The 12,585-nt window shown below is 34.0% G+C and overlaps 1 protein-coding gene across 3 annotated transcripts in view; it reads left to right on the top strand.

Annotated features, from left to right (window-relative positions):
- Nucleotides 1-12,585, top strand: part of LOC119639472 (protein strawberry notch) — a 30,511-nt gene that overhangs the window by 14,211 nt on the left and 3,715 nt on the right. The window contains exons 3-9 of one of the 3 annotated variants that reach the window (XM_038036910.1): nt 8,333-8,506; nt 8,741-9,064; nt 10,985-11,193; nt 11,268-11,361; nt 11,435-11,820; nt 11,897-12,303; nt 12,396-12,549. In XM_038036910.1, coding sequence (XP_037892838.1) covers nt 8,333-8,506; nt 8,741-9,064; nt 10,985-11,193; nt 11,268-11,361; nt 11,435-11,820; nt 11,897-12,303; nt 12,396-12,549 — 1,748 coding nt within the window. Of the gene's footprint in view, nt 1-8,332; nt 8,507-8,740; nt 9,065-9,810; nt 10,484-10,984; nt 11,194-11,267; nt 11,362-11,434; nt 11,821-11,896; nt 12,304-12,395; nt 12,550-12,585 lie in introns of those variants that run through there. The other 2 variants (XM_038036992.1, XM_038037073.1) reach the window with 2 other exon arrangements.

The raw sequence follows: 12,585 nt of genomic DNA, 5'->3' as shown, positions 1-12,585 counted from the left end.
GAATATTTTTTATGATTTTTATATCTACCATCGAGTGAGAGGGACGGGAGAATGGAGATTTATGAAGATGTGAATTTATTATATCAGCGAGAGAGAGACTGATTTTTTGTTGTTTAACTTCTTATTGATTTTCTTGCATTTCGATGTACGTAATATGTGGCAGTTTGTTGTGTTTTAATTTACACGATTTAAAATGGACAACAGCGATAAAACAGCCAGCCAGACATATCTCAAGAAACTTACTTAATTTGATCAATTATATTACTATTCCCTAACGACATTCTAGCAGATATCATTTCGCATATGTATATGTTCAAAATGAAATTTATATCGGCATTTAATTTTAAATTGAAATTTGAATAAATTTTCAATGCTTTTCGTCTTCCTATTTCTGGAAAGATTAAAAAATCGCGTTGCCACTTCATGAAAAGATTACCCACCGTGTATGAAAAGGAAGCTATAAGTGAAACTAGATGTCGATGATGATTCGCGATATTTCCTCGTTAAGATTGGGATCTGATATAGATGAAATCATTCCGATTTTATTTCACTTTCACTGGTAATTGTGATGACTAAAGATTGTAGACATAATCGCGGAATTTGAATTTTACTTGATTTTTTGTTATACACTCATCTGTAAGTCAGTACATAATGGAACTTTCTCGACTGTTTGCATTACTAGATCTCCTTGCGGTCAGTTTAAACTGATCACACATCTTTATAGAAGTGCTGTAAGCAAGCTTAAGATTCAGTATCGTCGTCGTTCCGCTGAACAAAACAATTTTATTGTGTTTATGGTGTTCCGATATCTCGACTTTCATGGCAATAAAGGAAAGAAAGAGCAGCTGCGCGACGGATACGTTATAACAGTCCAAGGTCAAATAACCGTAATGCAGATTAAGCGAAGTATCAGCGACCTCATTTGAGGGGTAGCTGGATGTAGTGTATTGTCGTTTATTCCAACTAAAAAGAAACCATAATTATTGACCGTTGCGAACAACAATTAATGCGAAAGGGACGCGACATGGAAAAAATCATGATATCTTAAGTTTACAACTTAACGTAGAAGCAGCACTAACTTAAAATATGATATCCTCCCCATCTCATTCATTGGACATTATCATTTGTGACTATCGCTAGATCCGAGCGATGGCTCATGGCCTTGTTCAACAGCACCTCCATTTTTATGGCGACACGTACGAAATGGATGTTCCCGGAGAAAGTTTCAGAAAACCAATTTTACGTTCGATAAAGAAATCTCATTTGTCTGGTAAAGTGGGGAAGAAAACAAATTCTCATTATTTTACTAAAATAATCTCTTTCGTTGAAAAAACTTGTTTCGATTAATAAATAAATAAATCAATAAATCAATAATGTTATGTTAAATTCAGGATAAATAGGGCCGCAAAACTAAAGATTGAATAATGAAATCGTGCACAAGGCTCTCGTGAACAATTTTCTTTTTAATTCTTTCGTGTTTTCCTGCAGCAGCTTTGTTAGTGAATAATACAGTCGCAGCGGATATTTATTGGGTTGCTGTTCACTCAGCAAGAGAATGAAGACTACGGTCTATTGGACAATGAGTGCTAAATGTCGAAGAGACTTGAGTCTATCTACCAACAAACCACCACAAGGCCCAAGTTCAACGGCACAAGTTGAACGGCTAGCAGACTATAGTGACTAAAGGTGGGACCGTGTATATTTGACATATTGTGAACATAGGTAATAAGCGATTTTAAGCGAGGAAGGGAAGGGTACATATTATTAAGTTTTGTGTAAAAAATAATGTTTGCGAGGAAATAAGACGATCTGACATCCCTATACACGCAATTTACTGTTCAATTTGTTTCTTTTTTTTTAATCAAAGCGAAAGTGAACAAAAGGGAGGAAAAGACAAAAAACCCAATTATCGTACATACATCTAGATTGTGAAAATTGTGTAAATTGTATTAAATAAATTTGAGTGCAAGTTCCCTCGGTTTTACAATAAGCCGCGAAGGAAAACATTTTGCCCTTGCTAGCCCCATTGAAGAGAGATGAGAGATGAGAGAGAGAAAGAGAAAGAGAAAGAGGAAAAGGGAGTGTTAGAGAGATTGAGAGTGCGGTTTGTATGAATCCCCTGTAAATTATTAATTTCTATGTATTAATTAATCCCCGTTCGTGTTTACTTTGAAAATGTCTTGTAAATGATTTACTTACAATCAGTATGTATACATGTATATTGGAGGTGTGCAGTACAGCCATCAAGAATTCAACTCAACTACTCACACTCAACATATTCACTAATGTATGCATATTGAAGGCCTCTTATAAATACAAATGCATCAAACATATATACATACATATATACATACATACATACATACATACATACTAGGCGAGCAAGCAATAAGAGGCAATGCATCTAAGTATAGCTCATTATCCTTTTGGTTGGTTGGGTTCGTGGCTGCTATTGCAATTAAATTAGAAATGATGGCAAATGCTTCATCGCAATGATGGTGCCGGTAGTGGTGGTAATGGAGAATGCTTGATGTTTATCTGGCCGCTTGATATGTAATTATATTATTTGTTTTAATATTAATATACAAAATTGCAATTATCAACCAATACATAGCCAATGATACATGTGCGTACAATATGCGATAACTTCTTCTTATTAAATACCCATGTGCATTCTACGACAGACGTAGAGGTCGTAGAGGTGAGGTTATATGATGTTTAGGGCTGAAACTACTTTTGTATATAATTTGATTAGTTATCAAAGATGTTTCGTATCATCGTACATATAAGCTATATACCACGCTAACAGACAAAAGGTAAGCTCTTTTTCACTCATCTCTTAAGTAATGGCAACCAACGCCTTTTATCTGCGTAGCACTTATACACAGGCACACATATATGTAATATACAAAATTAAATGAAATTATTCATTCAACATAAATAAGTAGCCTTGATGCGATACTCGGACATTAATTATTCTCAAATAGACATACGTTTATTTTGTAATTTTTGTTAACTACGACGTCGTCCTCCTGTCCAATGAAAATGAACATTTTTGTCACAAATTTTTGTCTTTGCCGTAATGACTGAGTTATGTTGCATAAGATTTCAAATCGATTCAATTTATCAATAATTAACTAACGAAATTTTCAATAGATGTTTTTTTCCTAGTTGTCATAATACCGAACATATACAGAGCATCATAACTTAAGTAAGGATTGTGCCAGCAATTTAAAGGAAATTATTCATCGATATCGAAGAACCTTACTCTTGGTATTTTTCGTTTTGCCTCCTTTTGCCTTCCATGAAAGGCAAAGGGTAGTCGCAAGCTTACGCAATTGAAAACATATTGCTAGTGAAGGGGTCGAAAGAAAAGCGGCTTAAGAAACTCCTATCCGGATCTATCTGATCTTTAAAACGGCTTTCGGTTTAGTCGATGCGTCAGTACTGAAATGAATTAAATTAGTTCAAATGGTGTGAGTGAGTAGCTTTCAATGGCATTCGATAATGCATAATAGAAATTGTACATAACCTCAATATTGAGTAAGTAACTGGTTTGCGAAATATTTGCGGAACCTTGGTTCTCATTATGAACTCAACCTTATAGGTCAAAATTAATTTAAAAAAGTTATTGAGACGTTAAATTAGTCCTCGCTTATTTTCAAAATTGAACATCTGAAAACATTATTCCGAAAACACTGCCTGAGGCATTCAACGGGAAAGATTCCCTCTTTTTTGCTCACTTCAAAGGGCAGCAAGGCAAAATCGTGGCCGATGATGGACAATAGATGAACCAACGATAATTGATGCAATTTAATGAGAAACATGGGCACAAACAACAAAAGTCGTGGTATAGCGATTATCAACCGTGATGACGTTCGACTTAATGTTAAATAATTGGCCGAGGAAGATTTAATAGCCGATAATTCCCTCTAAAATTTAATCGAAATAAATGAAATTTATTCGCGCATCTTGTATATTGAGGGTATATTAATTCAGTGCAGCCTAATGTAACACCCAGAAGGGCTTAAGCAATTAAACAGACTGACTTAAATCGATTTAGAAAATGATTTTGAATCGATCGATATAATAAAAGGTGGATCTATCTTAAGCCCTTCTGGGTATTACATATGTCCGCACAAACTTCATATACCCTGCAACAAAAGTGGTGTAGGCCATAATTGAGTGGACCTAATTTGAAACATATGAGTCTATTTCTTAGCTCCCACTTCATATAAGATATCTCACGAGTAGAAAGCCCGCCTCAAAAAGACTTCATTTATCATATTTTATGATGAAAATTAAGTCATAGTAGCGTCTCAGCAAAATAATTAACGTTAGGGTATTTGAATAACATAGGTCTATTTATTTTGGACTCCAACATTTATAGGCGCTCTTATATAGAGAGGAAGTCAATATGCGGGCAATATATGAAAATAATGTGTAATTTTTGGTATGTTATTACCAAAACGAGCGAATAACTGTACTAGACGATCTGGTGTAGGGTATGTAAAGTTATCGTTGTCCGACTATAATGTTTTTCAACCTTTTTAAATATAGCGTTCTTTAAACACTTTCCCTACCAAACACATTTTCCGGCAAATGTACCGTTTTCGATACACGCTGACACATCTAATAATTTTGAATAAATACTTTGATGCCTTCATAAGAAAAATGATAGATTTCATACATCATGAGAACAACAATTAATTTTTATATATTAATATCGTGCGATTAAAAAAGTTGACCATGGCTTGCAAATACATTTCAGCATGTAATGAAGACAGTAGATGCAACGAGAAACATCTTAAAAAATCGATCTGCCAAAATTTCATTTCAAGTTGACATAATCAAAGTGTCGTAGATCTAGTTCGTTCCCTTGGGCAAGAACAAATAAAATCTCATGCAAACTATGTTGCATTCTTCTAAGCATCAAAGACATTTAATTAATTAAATTATATTTAATTTAAGCAAGTGTAACAATTTCTCCAGTTATAGTTAAAACAATGATTAATTATTGATATTTATTAATTTCTTCCCTATCATCATCAATTATGCGAAGAGCAGAGTGAATCTGATACTTATTTTGATTAGCAGCACTTTTGCTTTCAATAAAATTGCCATAGAATATGAAGAAACATGCAAAACTTTATTTTATTTACAAAACCCATGCATAACCACCCATAACGTTATTGCAATGGTCTATGTTTTCTTTAAACAAAATTTCTTAGAATTCTTGGATGCATGCATGCATACATATATCGATATAAATAAATGAGTTTATAATAGGGATATATCTTCCATTGAAGAAGAGCGCGCAAGTATGTTAAAGAGAAATAAAGACACAATAATAACCGTCTGAGCGCAGAAATATTTTTTCGATATTAACTATGACTATGATGGCAAACATTAAAGTCCTATTTAACGGTTTGACACGGTATTATATCGAACTCGCGGCAAACATGCCGTAACTTCCCACCGATTGATGTGCCGCTTAACTTTGGTTTTCTCAAACCACACCTTGTCCTTATTTACAAACACTTTTCTTCTTCGTGTGCGTGACGATTCTCCTCCGTATGTAAGAAGTGTAACTCGAGTGGCCCAAAGGAAAAGTGCTGCTCATTTTAGAAGGAAAACTCAATGCCAGCTGCGACTGGGTGTGTCCGCTCACTGTTTTTTTTAAATAGCACGCTTCTGATTTAAGGAATTTTTTCCCATTTACTCTTTAAAATAATCCCAGAAATGTTATCGCAAGGATCCTGAACATTTATTAAAGAATCGCTTTATATGTAAATTCGCCAAAGTTCCAAATATCGTTTAACGTTTATAAATAAATCCAATTAATTGCCTTAAAACGTATCAGAATCAATATTTTCCCACTTTGAAGCAAGGTAAACCGATCGCGGCCTATGCACCGTCATTGATAGCACAATATATATATATACGCGTCTTGCAACCCAGTAACGTGCTTATGTCCCTACAAAAATAATTTTTCTCTTGAGGTAAATCGATTTTTAATCTAGGAATTTAGTTTATTTAGTTTTATTGAATTCATATAACAAATATCCATTTACGGCAATATTTGTTTCGCTTCGCAGTCGTATATGTATAAATGGGGCCGGTATATAACTAACCATAAATGGTAAACGATTACGGCACATGCTGCGTATGTTCTTAGTAGTCATTCAAAACGAAAAAAATAAATAAATAAATAATAATAATAATAATACAATGCTTTCATCATATCTACTACTGGGATTTATGGATATATTAAATGCTTATAACACAAGGAAGGATTGAACACTTGGATTGAAGATTTGCTGAAAAGGCTTTTGCATATCTTTTAAAGCCAATCCGTGATTATAAGCATTGGCGCTTCTTGCGTCCTCCAACTTCATTCGTATAAGATTGCATTCCAAAGCTATATACCATGGTGTTCAAAAAGTAAGGGAATTATTTATATAAAAAAATAAATAAATAAATAAATGTAAAAAAAAATAAAAATAAAAAAAAAAAACCTTTTCTTTATTGATTTCGCATACTTATTATTCACATCTAATCGAAATCTTCCGTCATTCTGTTTCTTGATTTATTAGTTCAAGCGTCTTTTGCAATTGTTTTTGGGCATTATTGTGGGGCGTATTTTTTAAATGATGATGAATGATAGTTTGTGTAAAATCATATTTATATTCACACATTTAAAATTTTTATCATTGTATCCGTGTTGTGATTTATGATTTTTTTTTTTTACTCTCAAAAACAGAAATGTCCTCAGTTTATGTTGCAGTGTCCGCGTAACTGTCCTTTAACCGATTTCATGCATTTTGAATTTTTGATTTACAATAACTTTGGCAGTGCTTTTGCCAAAAGTTGTTATCTTCATATTCATGCGATCAGAAGAATTCTTATTACATAAGTTCAGCGAGACTGACAGACGGAACGATAAGCAGTGAGCCATTGCCGACCATTAACCGAAATAATGTAAATATCACTTCGCTTAATGCAGCTCCCAAAATAATCCACTACATGCGAAATGGACGAATCCAATCCATTTGCAATCGCATTCGTTCATATGTCAAAAAAAAAAAAGGGGTATAAAGTCAGTAGAAAAAAATGTCGTCAAAATACCCTAAATATTGCAATCAATAGATTGAACACAACAATCGTGGGAGGGACAGACAGGTAGGCGGATATACAAGTTTAAAATGATTTAGAGAGATTGATTCTGATGTTACTTACATCCGCAACAAATTTAATATACTTTGTATCAAACGGCGTGCACAAGGTATAACAACAACAAAAATGTGTTACGCTCATCTTTATTTTATGTACGCATATGCATGTTAAAGGTAATAAAATGCCCTTCTGCTTAGAAAAAACGCTGAAAGAGTAGTTTTCGTTTATTTATTTGTGTTTGTTCGCACGTGTCCATGCATGTATATATATATATATATATGTATATATACATATATATTCTATAAAAGATTAAAAAAAAAAGCTGACGATACGGATATATTTGCACACACGCGGCCAGATAAGATGTATTGTGCCGGTCTTTTCCGACACCGTGAAAACATTTTATTATCGACAAACGAGAAAGGATTTCCTTAAAGAGTTCGGAATTCTTGCATATTAAAAATTTTATTTAATAATTTTATTGATTTTTCAATGACTTTGTAACAATCAAGCCTCTCTGTATGTCTGTCTGTCTGTCTGTCTGTCTGCCTGCCTGCCTATTTATCTATCCTATTCCCGTTCATTTAAAAATTCACGGTCGTGGCCTTGGTGGCGGTCACAGATCGAATTTGATATTAAACATAATATGCCAATAACCACGCCTATAATATTTCTACAATGTGGTGGATAAATGAAACGGATATTACAACTTAATAATTTCAATTTGACAATAAATCCTATCAATCCGCAAACACACTCACATACGTTCATAGTCTATAAGAGATATTGATCTAAAGTCTTATGCAAATTTTTTCGATAATCGGTTAGTTATGGTCTTGACGATCAATCAGTTAACACATATATATACATTTAACTTATAAGAAAACATATATGTAATCAATTCTAATGTATTGGGCTGATAATGGCTTTCATGTTTGCCTAATTTTTTTCTAAGCTAAGCTAAGCTAAGCTTTTGTCATTAAATTATTGCAAATTAATTAATTTAAGTATAGATCAGAGTATTATTCTAATTATGAAATTTCTTTTAAATACAGATAAGACAGAGTTTATTAAGCTTTTCTGCATGTCGATGTCTTCAGCCATATCTTCTAATCCAGAGACTAAACTAAATTGTTTTTTTCGCTTTCATTTCCAGGTGGCGGTCGTGACTTACAAACGGCTGTTACATACGCCAAGAACAATAGTATACATAATAACGGTAACAACAATAATTCGCTGTTAATATCAAATCAATCGGGTGCAGCGGCAACAGCGGTCTTTGCCAACAATAACAACATGCCTAAAAAATCGACAACATCAACCTCATCAGGTTGGTTTCCTTTGACTTAATATTTTTCTTATTTTATTTCATTTTTTTTTTAAGAACCAAAAATCTTCCTAACTATAAAATTTTTCCCCTCAAAATATTCTATATTCAAATTAACAACAAACAAACAAAAAACAAAAAAAAAAAACAAAACGAAAAATAATGAAAAAAATAAAAAAAAAAAAATAATAATAAAATAAAATAAATTTAAAAAAAAAAAAAAAAAAACTTAACAAGCTCTTGGCTTAACAGCAGCTTATCCGAGTAGTTCAGCAGCAGCTGCAGCGGCAGCGGCAGCAAATGCTTTTGGCGGATTGGCGCCAGGGGCGGCCGGAAGCTTACCACCGCCATTCAATGCCACGCAATTGATGAGTATGGCTGCTTTGGCTGCAGCCGGTGGTTTGCCTCCTTTAGGTAACTCGCCAGCAGGCGGTAGTAGTAGCATTAGTGGTGGTCCTACTCCTGGTTTCACTTCAGCTTCTAGATCTTCTGCTCCTTCTTCCTCTTCATACTACCAAGCAAACACCAGTTTTAATATGGCCGCGTCTTTATTGGCGCAGAGTAAGTCGAGTAATGTTGGTAACAACCAAATTTTTTTTCTCTCGTATTTTTAGAAGAATATTGCACATAATCAAAATCCACATATCAAGAAGGTTAAAGCAAATACAGTGGAATCATAACTTAAGCGAACTTAAGCGAAAAATAAAATCATAAAATTCGTATATCAATAAATCAGACAATGGCTGACCTGTTGATGATGTTCGCTTAAGGACGATTTAATTGTATTTTCATTTCTACTCTTGCTTTCTTATTAGTTGTTTGCTTTCGTTATTATATTTTGGAACAATCAACCACAACAAACAACATACCTTGTTGATCAAATTTGATCCCGTTGAAATGACAAATGAAATTTCAATAACGATTGAGCGAGAGGAGAAGATCACGATATAAATTTCTTGCAATTGCTTGTTCAATAATTACAGGCAGAGTATTCAAGTGTAGAAATTTCATTTTAGGCATGGCTGAGAACACATCATCCTTCTTACTTTTTACTTTTTTCGCGCCCTTGTTCAGCTCAGCTGCTTTACATTACTAAGCTACTTTGCGCAAATCGTTCTTTTAACCCTTTTTCAAATTAAATTCATCTCCGATATCTTCGAAAATCCTTTAAGCGTCGCCTTATAGCATATTCCCTCGATTGCAACAAACTACATAACAGCAACATAATCCGCTATAATATATATATACATACATATCGACACATATATATATATATATATATATCTATATATATCTATATAAATATATATGTAGAATAACATTTGAACGGAAAATATCTTGAAACAGTTTATAATGCGTTGAATCTCTGCTTGGGATCGATTATTCGTCTCGATTTTTTTAATCAATCATATATTCAACGGACCTCCAATTTTATATTCTCCAGAGCGAAATTCAGCATAATCCATTTTAATGAAAATTGATCGCCGCAAGCCACCTATAGCTATCATTGCTCATTTATAACATTCTGTCTCTCTCTCTGTCTGTCTAGAAAACATTTGTCTATTTGCGAGTCTGCGATCGATCGTTGCGAGTTACCTTCGCGATAAATGAGAATGAGAATGAGAATAAACAAAAAAAAAAAAAAACGAAATGCATTAAAAAAAATCCATCTTTTTTTCTTCCATGTTCAAGGAGTAATTGAATTTCACATATATCACGGATCTCAAATAAGTGCTTTCTCTAAAATATCAGCACAATATTCAACTAACAGATAATGTGCGTGCGATATTTTATTTGTTCGGCACACGCAAGCGAAAACATATGAGAAAATATGTACAGATCATGATTTCAAATCTTTTCAATCATAATCAATCAATCAATCAATCAATCAATCAAGCAAGCCATGACCATATAATTAGATGAAAAAAATAAGGACCAAAGTGGAAACACCATGAAAACATAATCAAGATCACAACAGCCGTAAGTTACGTAAAAGCTACTCTAGGCAAAAAAAAAAAAAAAAAAAAAAAAAAAAAAACTATTTTAGGTTCTATATATCTTAAATGTTGTGTAATCCTGTGATGAATTTCTCTCGACTGGCTTCACAGTCTTGCTGCTCTTGCAAGTAATTTAATAGAGCTCATGACTTTTCTTTGTAGTATGACACGATTTCGACAGTTTTGTTCTGACTTTTATTTATGACTCCGTATTCACAACACAATTTTTACTTTCATTTGCGTTACTTCGTTTTTGCTTGTTCTTCTTCTTCTTATTATTATTATTATTATTATTTTTTTTTTTTTTTGTTTTTTTTTTTTTGTTTTGTTTTTTGTTTTTGGTAGAATTTTATATAATTCTTATATTTGCGCTACAGAATAATGATCAAAAAGTGTTTAAGCACAGTGTTATCCTTGTCTGTTTTTTTTTTTTTTTTTTTTTTCTTCTCCATTTCCCTTTTTCTTCTCGCTGCCTATTTCAAAGTGAGCATGGGTTTAGGTTTTGATGCATCGGCGCCAACTACTCACAATGCAGCCGGAGGAGGTGGAGGTGGCGTTGGGCTAACACCACAATCGAAAATCAATGCCATGGTCTTGCAGAAAATACAAGCATTGGTCGCCGCTAATCCGGAATTCCTAACCAGCGGTATTCCCAATCAGCTATTGTCTCAACTGTTAATGCAGCCAATGAAGGTAACTATGCGGAAAGACATTAAACTCTAGCGATATTTCATAATTTCGTTTTTTTTTTTTTTTTCGTTTCGCAGACGCCCAATCCAGTTGTGCAAACCGAAGAGGATGAGGTTGATTATGAAGAAATGGGCGTGGCCGAAACTTACGCTGAATATTGGCCGGCCAAATGTAAATTGAAAAAAAATTTATTAAATATTTTGAAGAGAAAATTTTTTTAAAAAAAAAAGTTTTAAATTTCTAGTGAAATTGGGTAAAAAACATCCGGATCCTGTAGTAGAAACTGCGTCCCTTTCATCGGTAGAGCCCTGCGACGTTTATTATAAATTGGCTGTACCGTCTGAAACCATACAAAGCGGTCAGCTAAGTGCTTTACAATTGGAATCTATTACCTATGCATCGCAAGCACACGATCATCTTCTGCCCGATGGTAGTCGCGCAGGTTTCTTAATAGGTGATGGTGCAGGCGTTGGAAAAGGACGCACCATAGCCGGAATTATCTATGAGAATTACTTAAAGGGACGCAAAAGGGCACTATGGATTTCGGTATCAAATGATTTAAAATACGATGCCGAACGCGATTTATCGGACATAGGTGCGGCGAAAATTGAAGTGCACCCCTTAAATAAGGTAACCTCAATCAACAACATCATCGGTTTATTCAATCAATTATTGACCACGTCTATCTAATCTAATATTTCTGTAGTTTAAATATGCTAAAATCTCTTCGGATGTTAACAACAATTGTAAAAAGGGTGTGATTTTTAGCACCTATTCCGCCTTAATCGGGGAATCAAATAATAAGACTGGAAAATATCGTTCACGGCTTAAACAATTATTGCAATGGTGTGGCGAGGATTTCGACGGTTTGATTATTTTCGACGAATGCCATAAAGCAAAGAATTTATGCCCAGTCGGTTCGGGTAAGCCTACAAAAACAGGCCAAACTGTATTGGAACTGCAACAAAAATTGCCAAAAGCCAGAGTCGTATATGCCTCGGCCACGGGCGCTTCAGAACCAAAAAATATGGCCTATATGGTACGCTTGGGTTTATGGGGTCAGGGAACCGCCTTTCCTAACTTCAACGACTTTATAACAGCTGTAGAGAAAAGGTACAAAAAAAAAATATATATATATATATATATATATATATATGTCGAATGTTTCGAATCTGTCTGTCATCTATGTTTTTTAACTCTCTTAGAGGAGTTGGCGCTATGGAAATTGTAGCGATGGATATGAAACTGCGTGGCATGTACATAGCTCGTCAGTTGAGCTTTCACGGTGTCACCTTCAAAATAGAAGAGGTTCCTTTATCGAAAGATTTTCGTCGCATTTATGATGAATCAGTACAGCTGGTAAGCTTTCCCTTATAGCTCAAGAGACATAGGCAT

The sequence above is a fragment of the Glossina fuscipes genome, unplaced genomic scaffold (assembly GCF_014805625.2).
Source record: "Glossina fuscipes isolate IAEA_lab_2018 unplaced genomic scaffold, Yale_Gfus_2 0, whole genome shotgun sequence".
Classification (NCBI taxonomy): Eukaryota; Metazoa; Arthropoda; class Insecta; order Diptera; family Glossinidae; genus Glossina; species Glossina fuscipes.
This window is presented reverse-complemented; position numbering and strand designations above follow the sequence as displayed.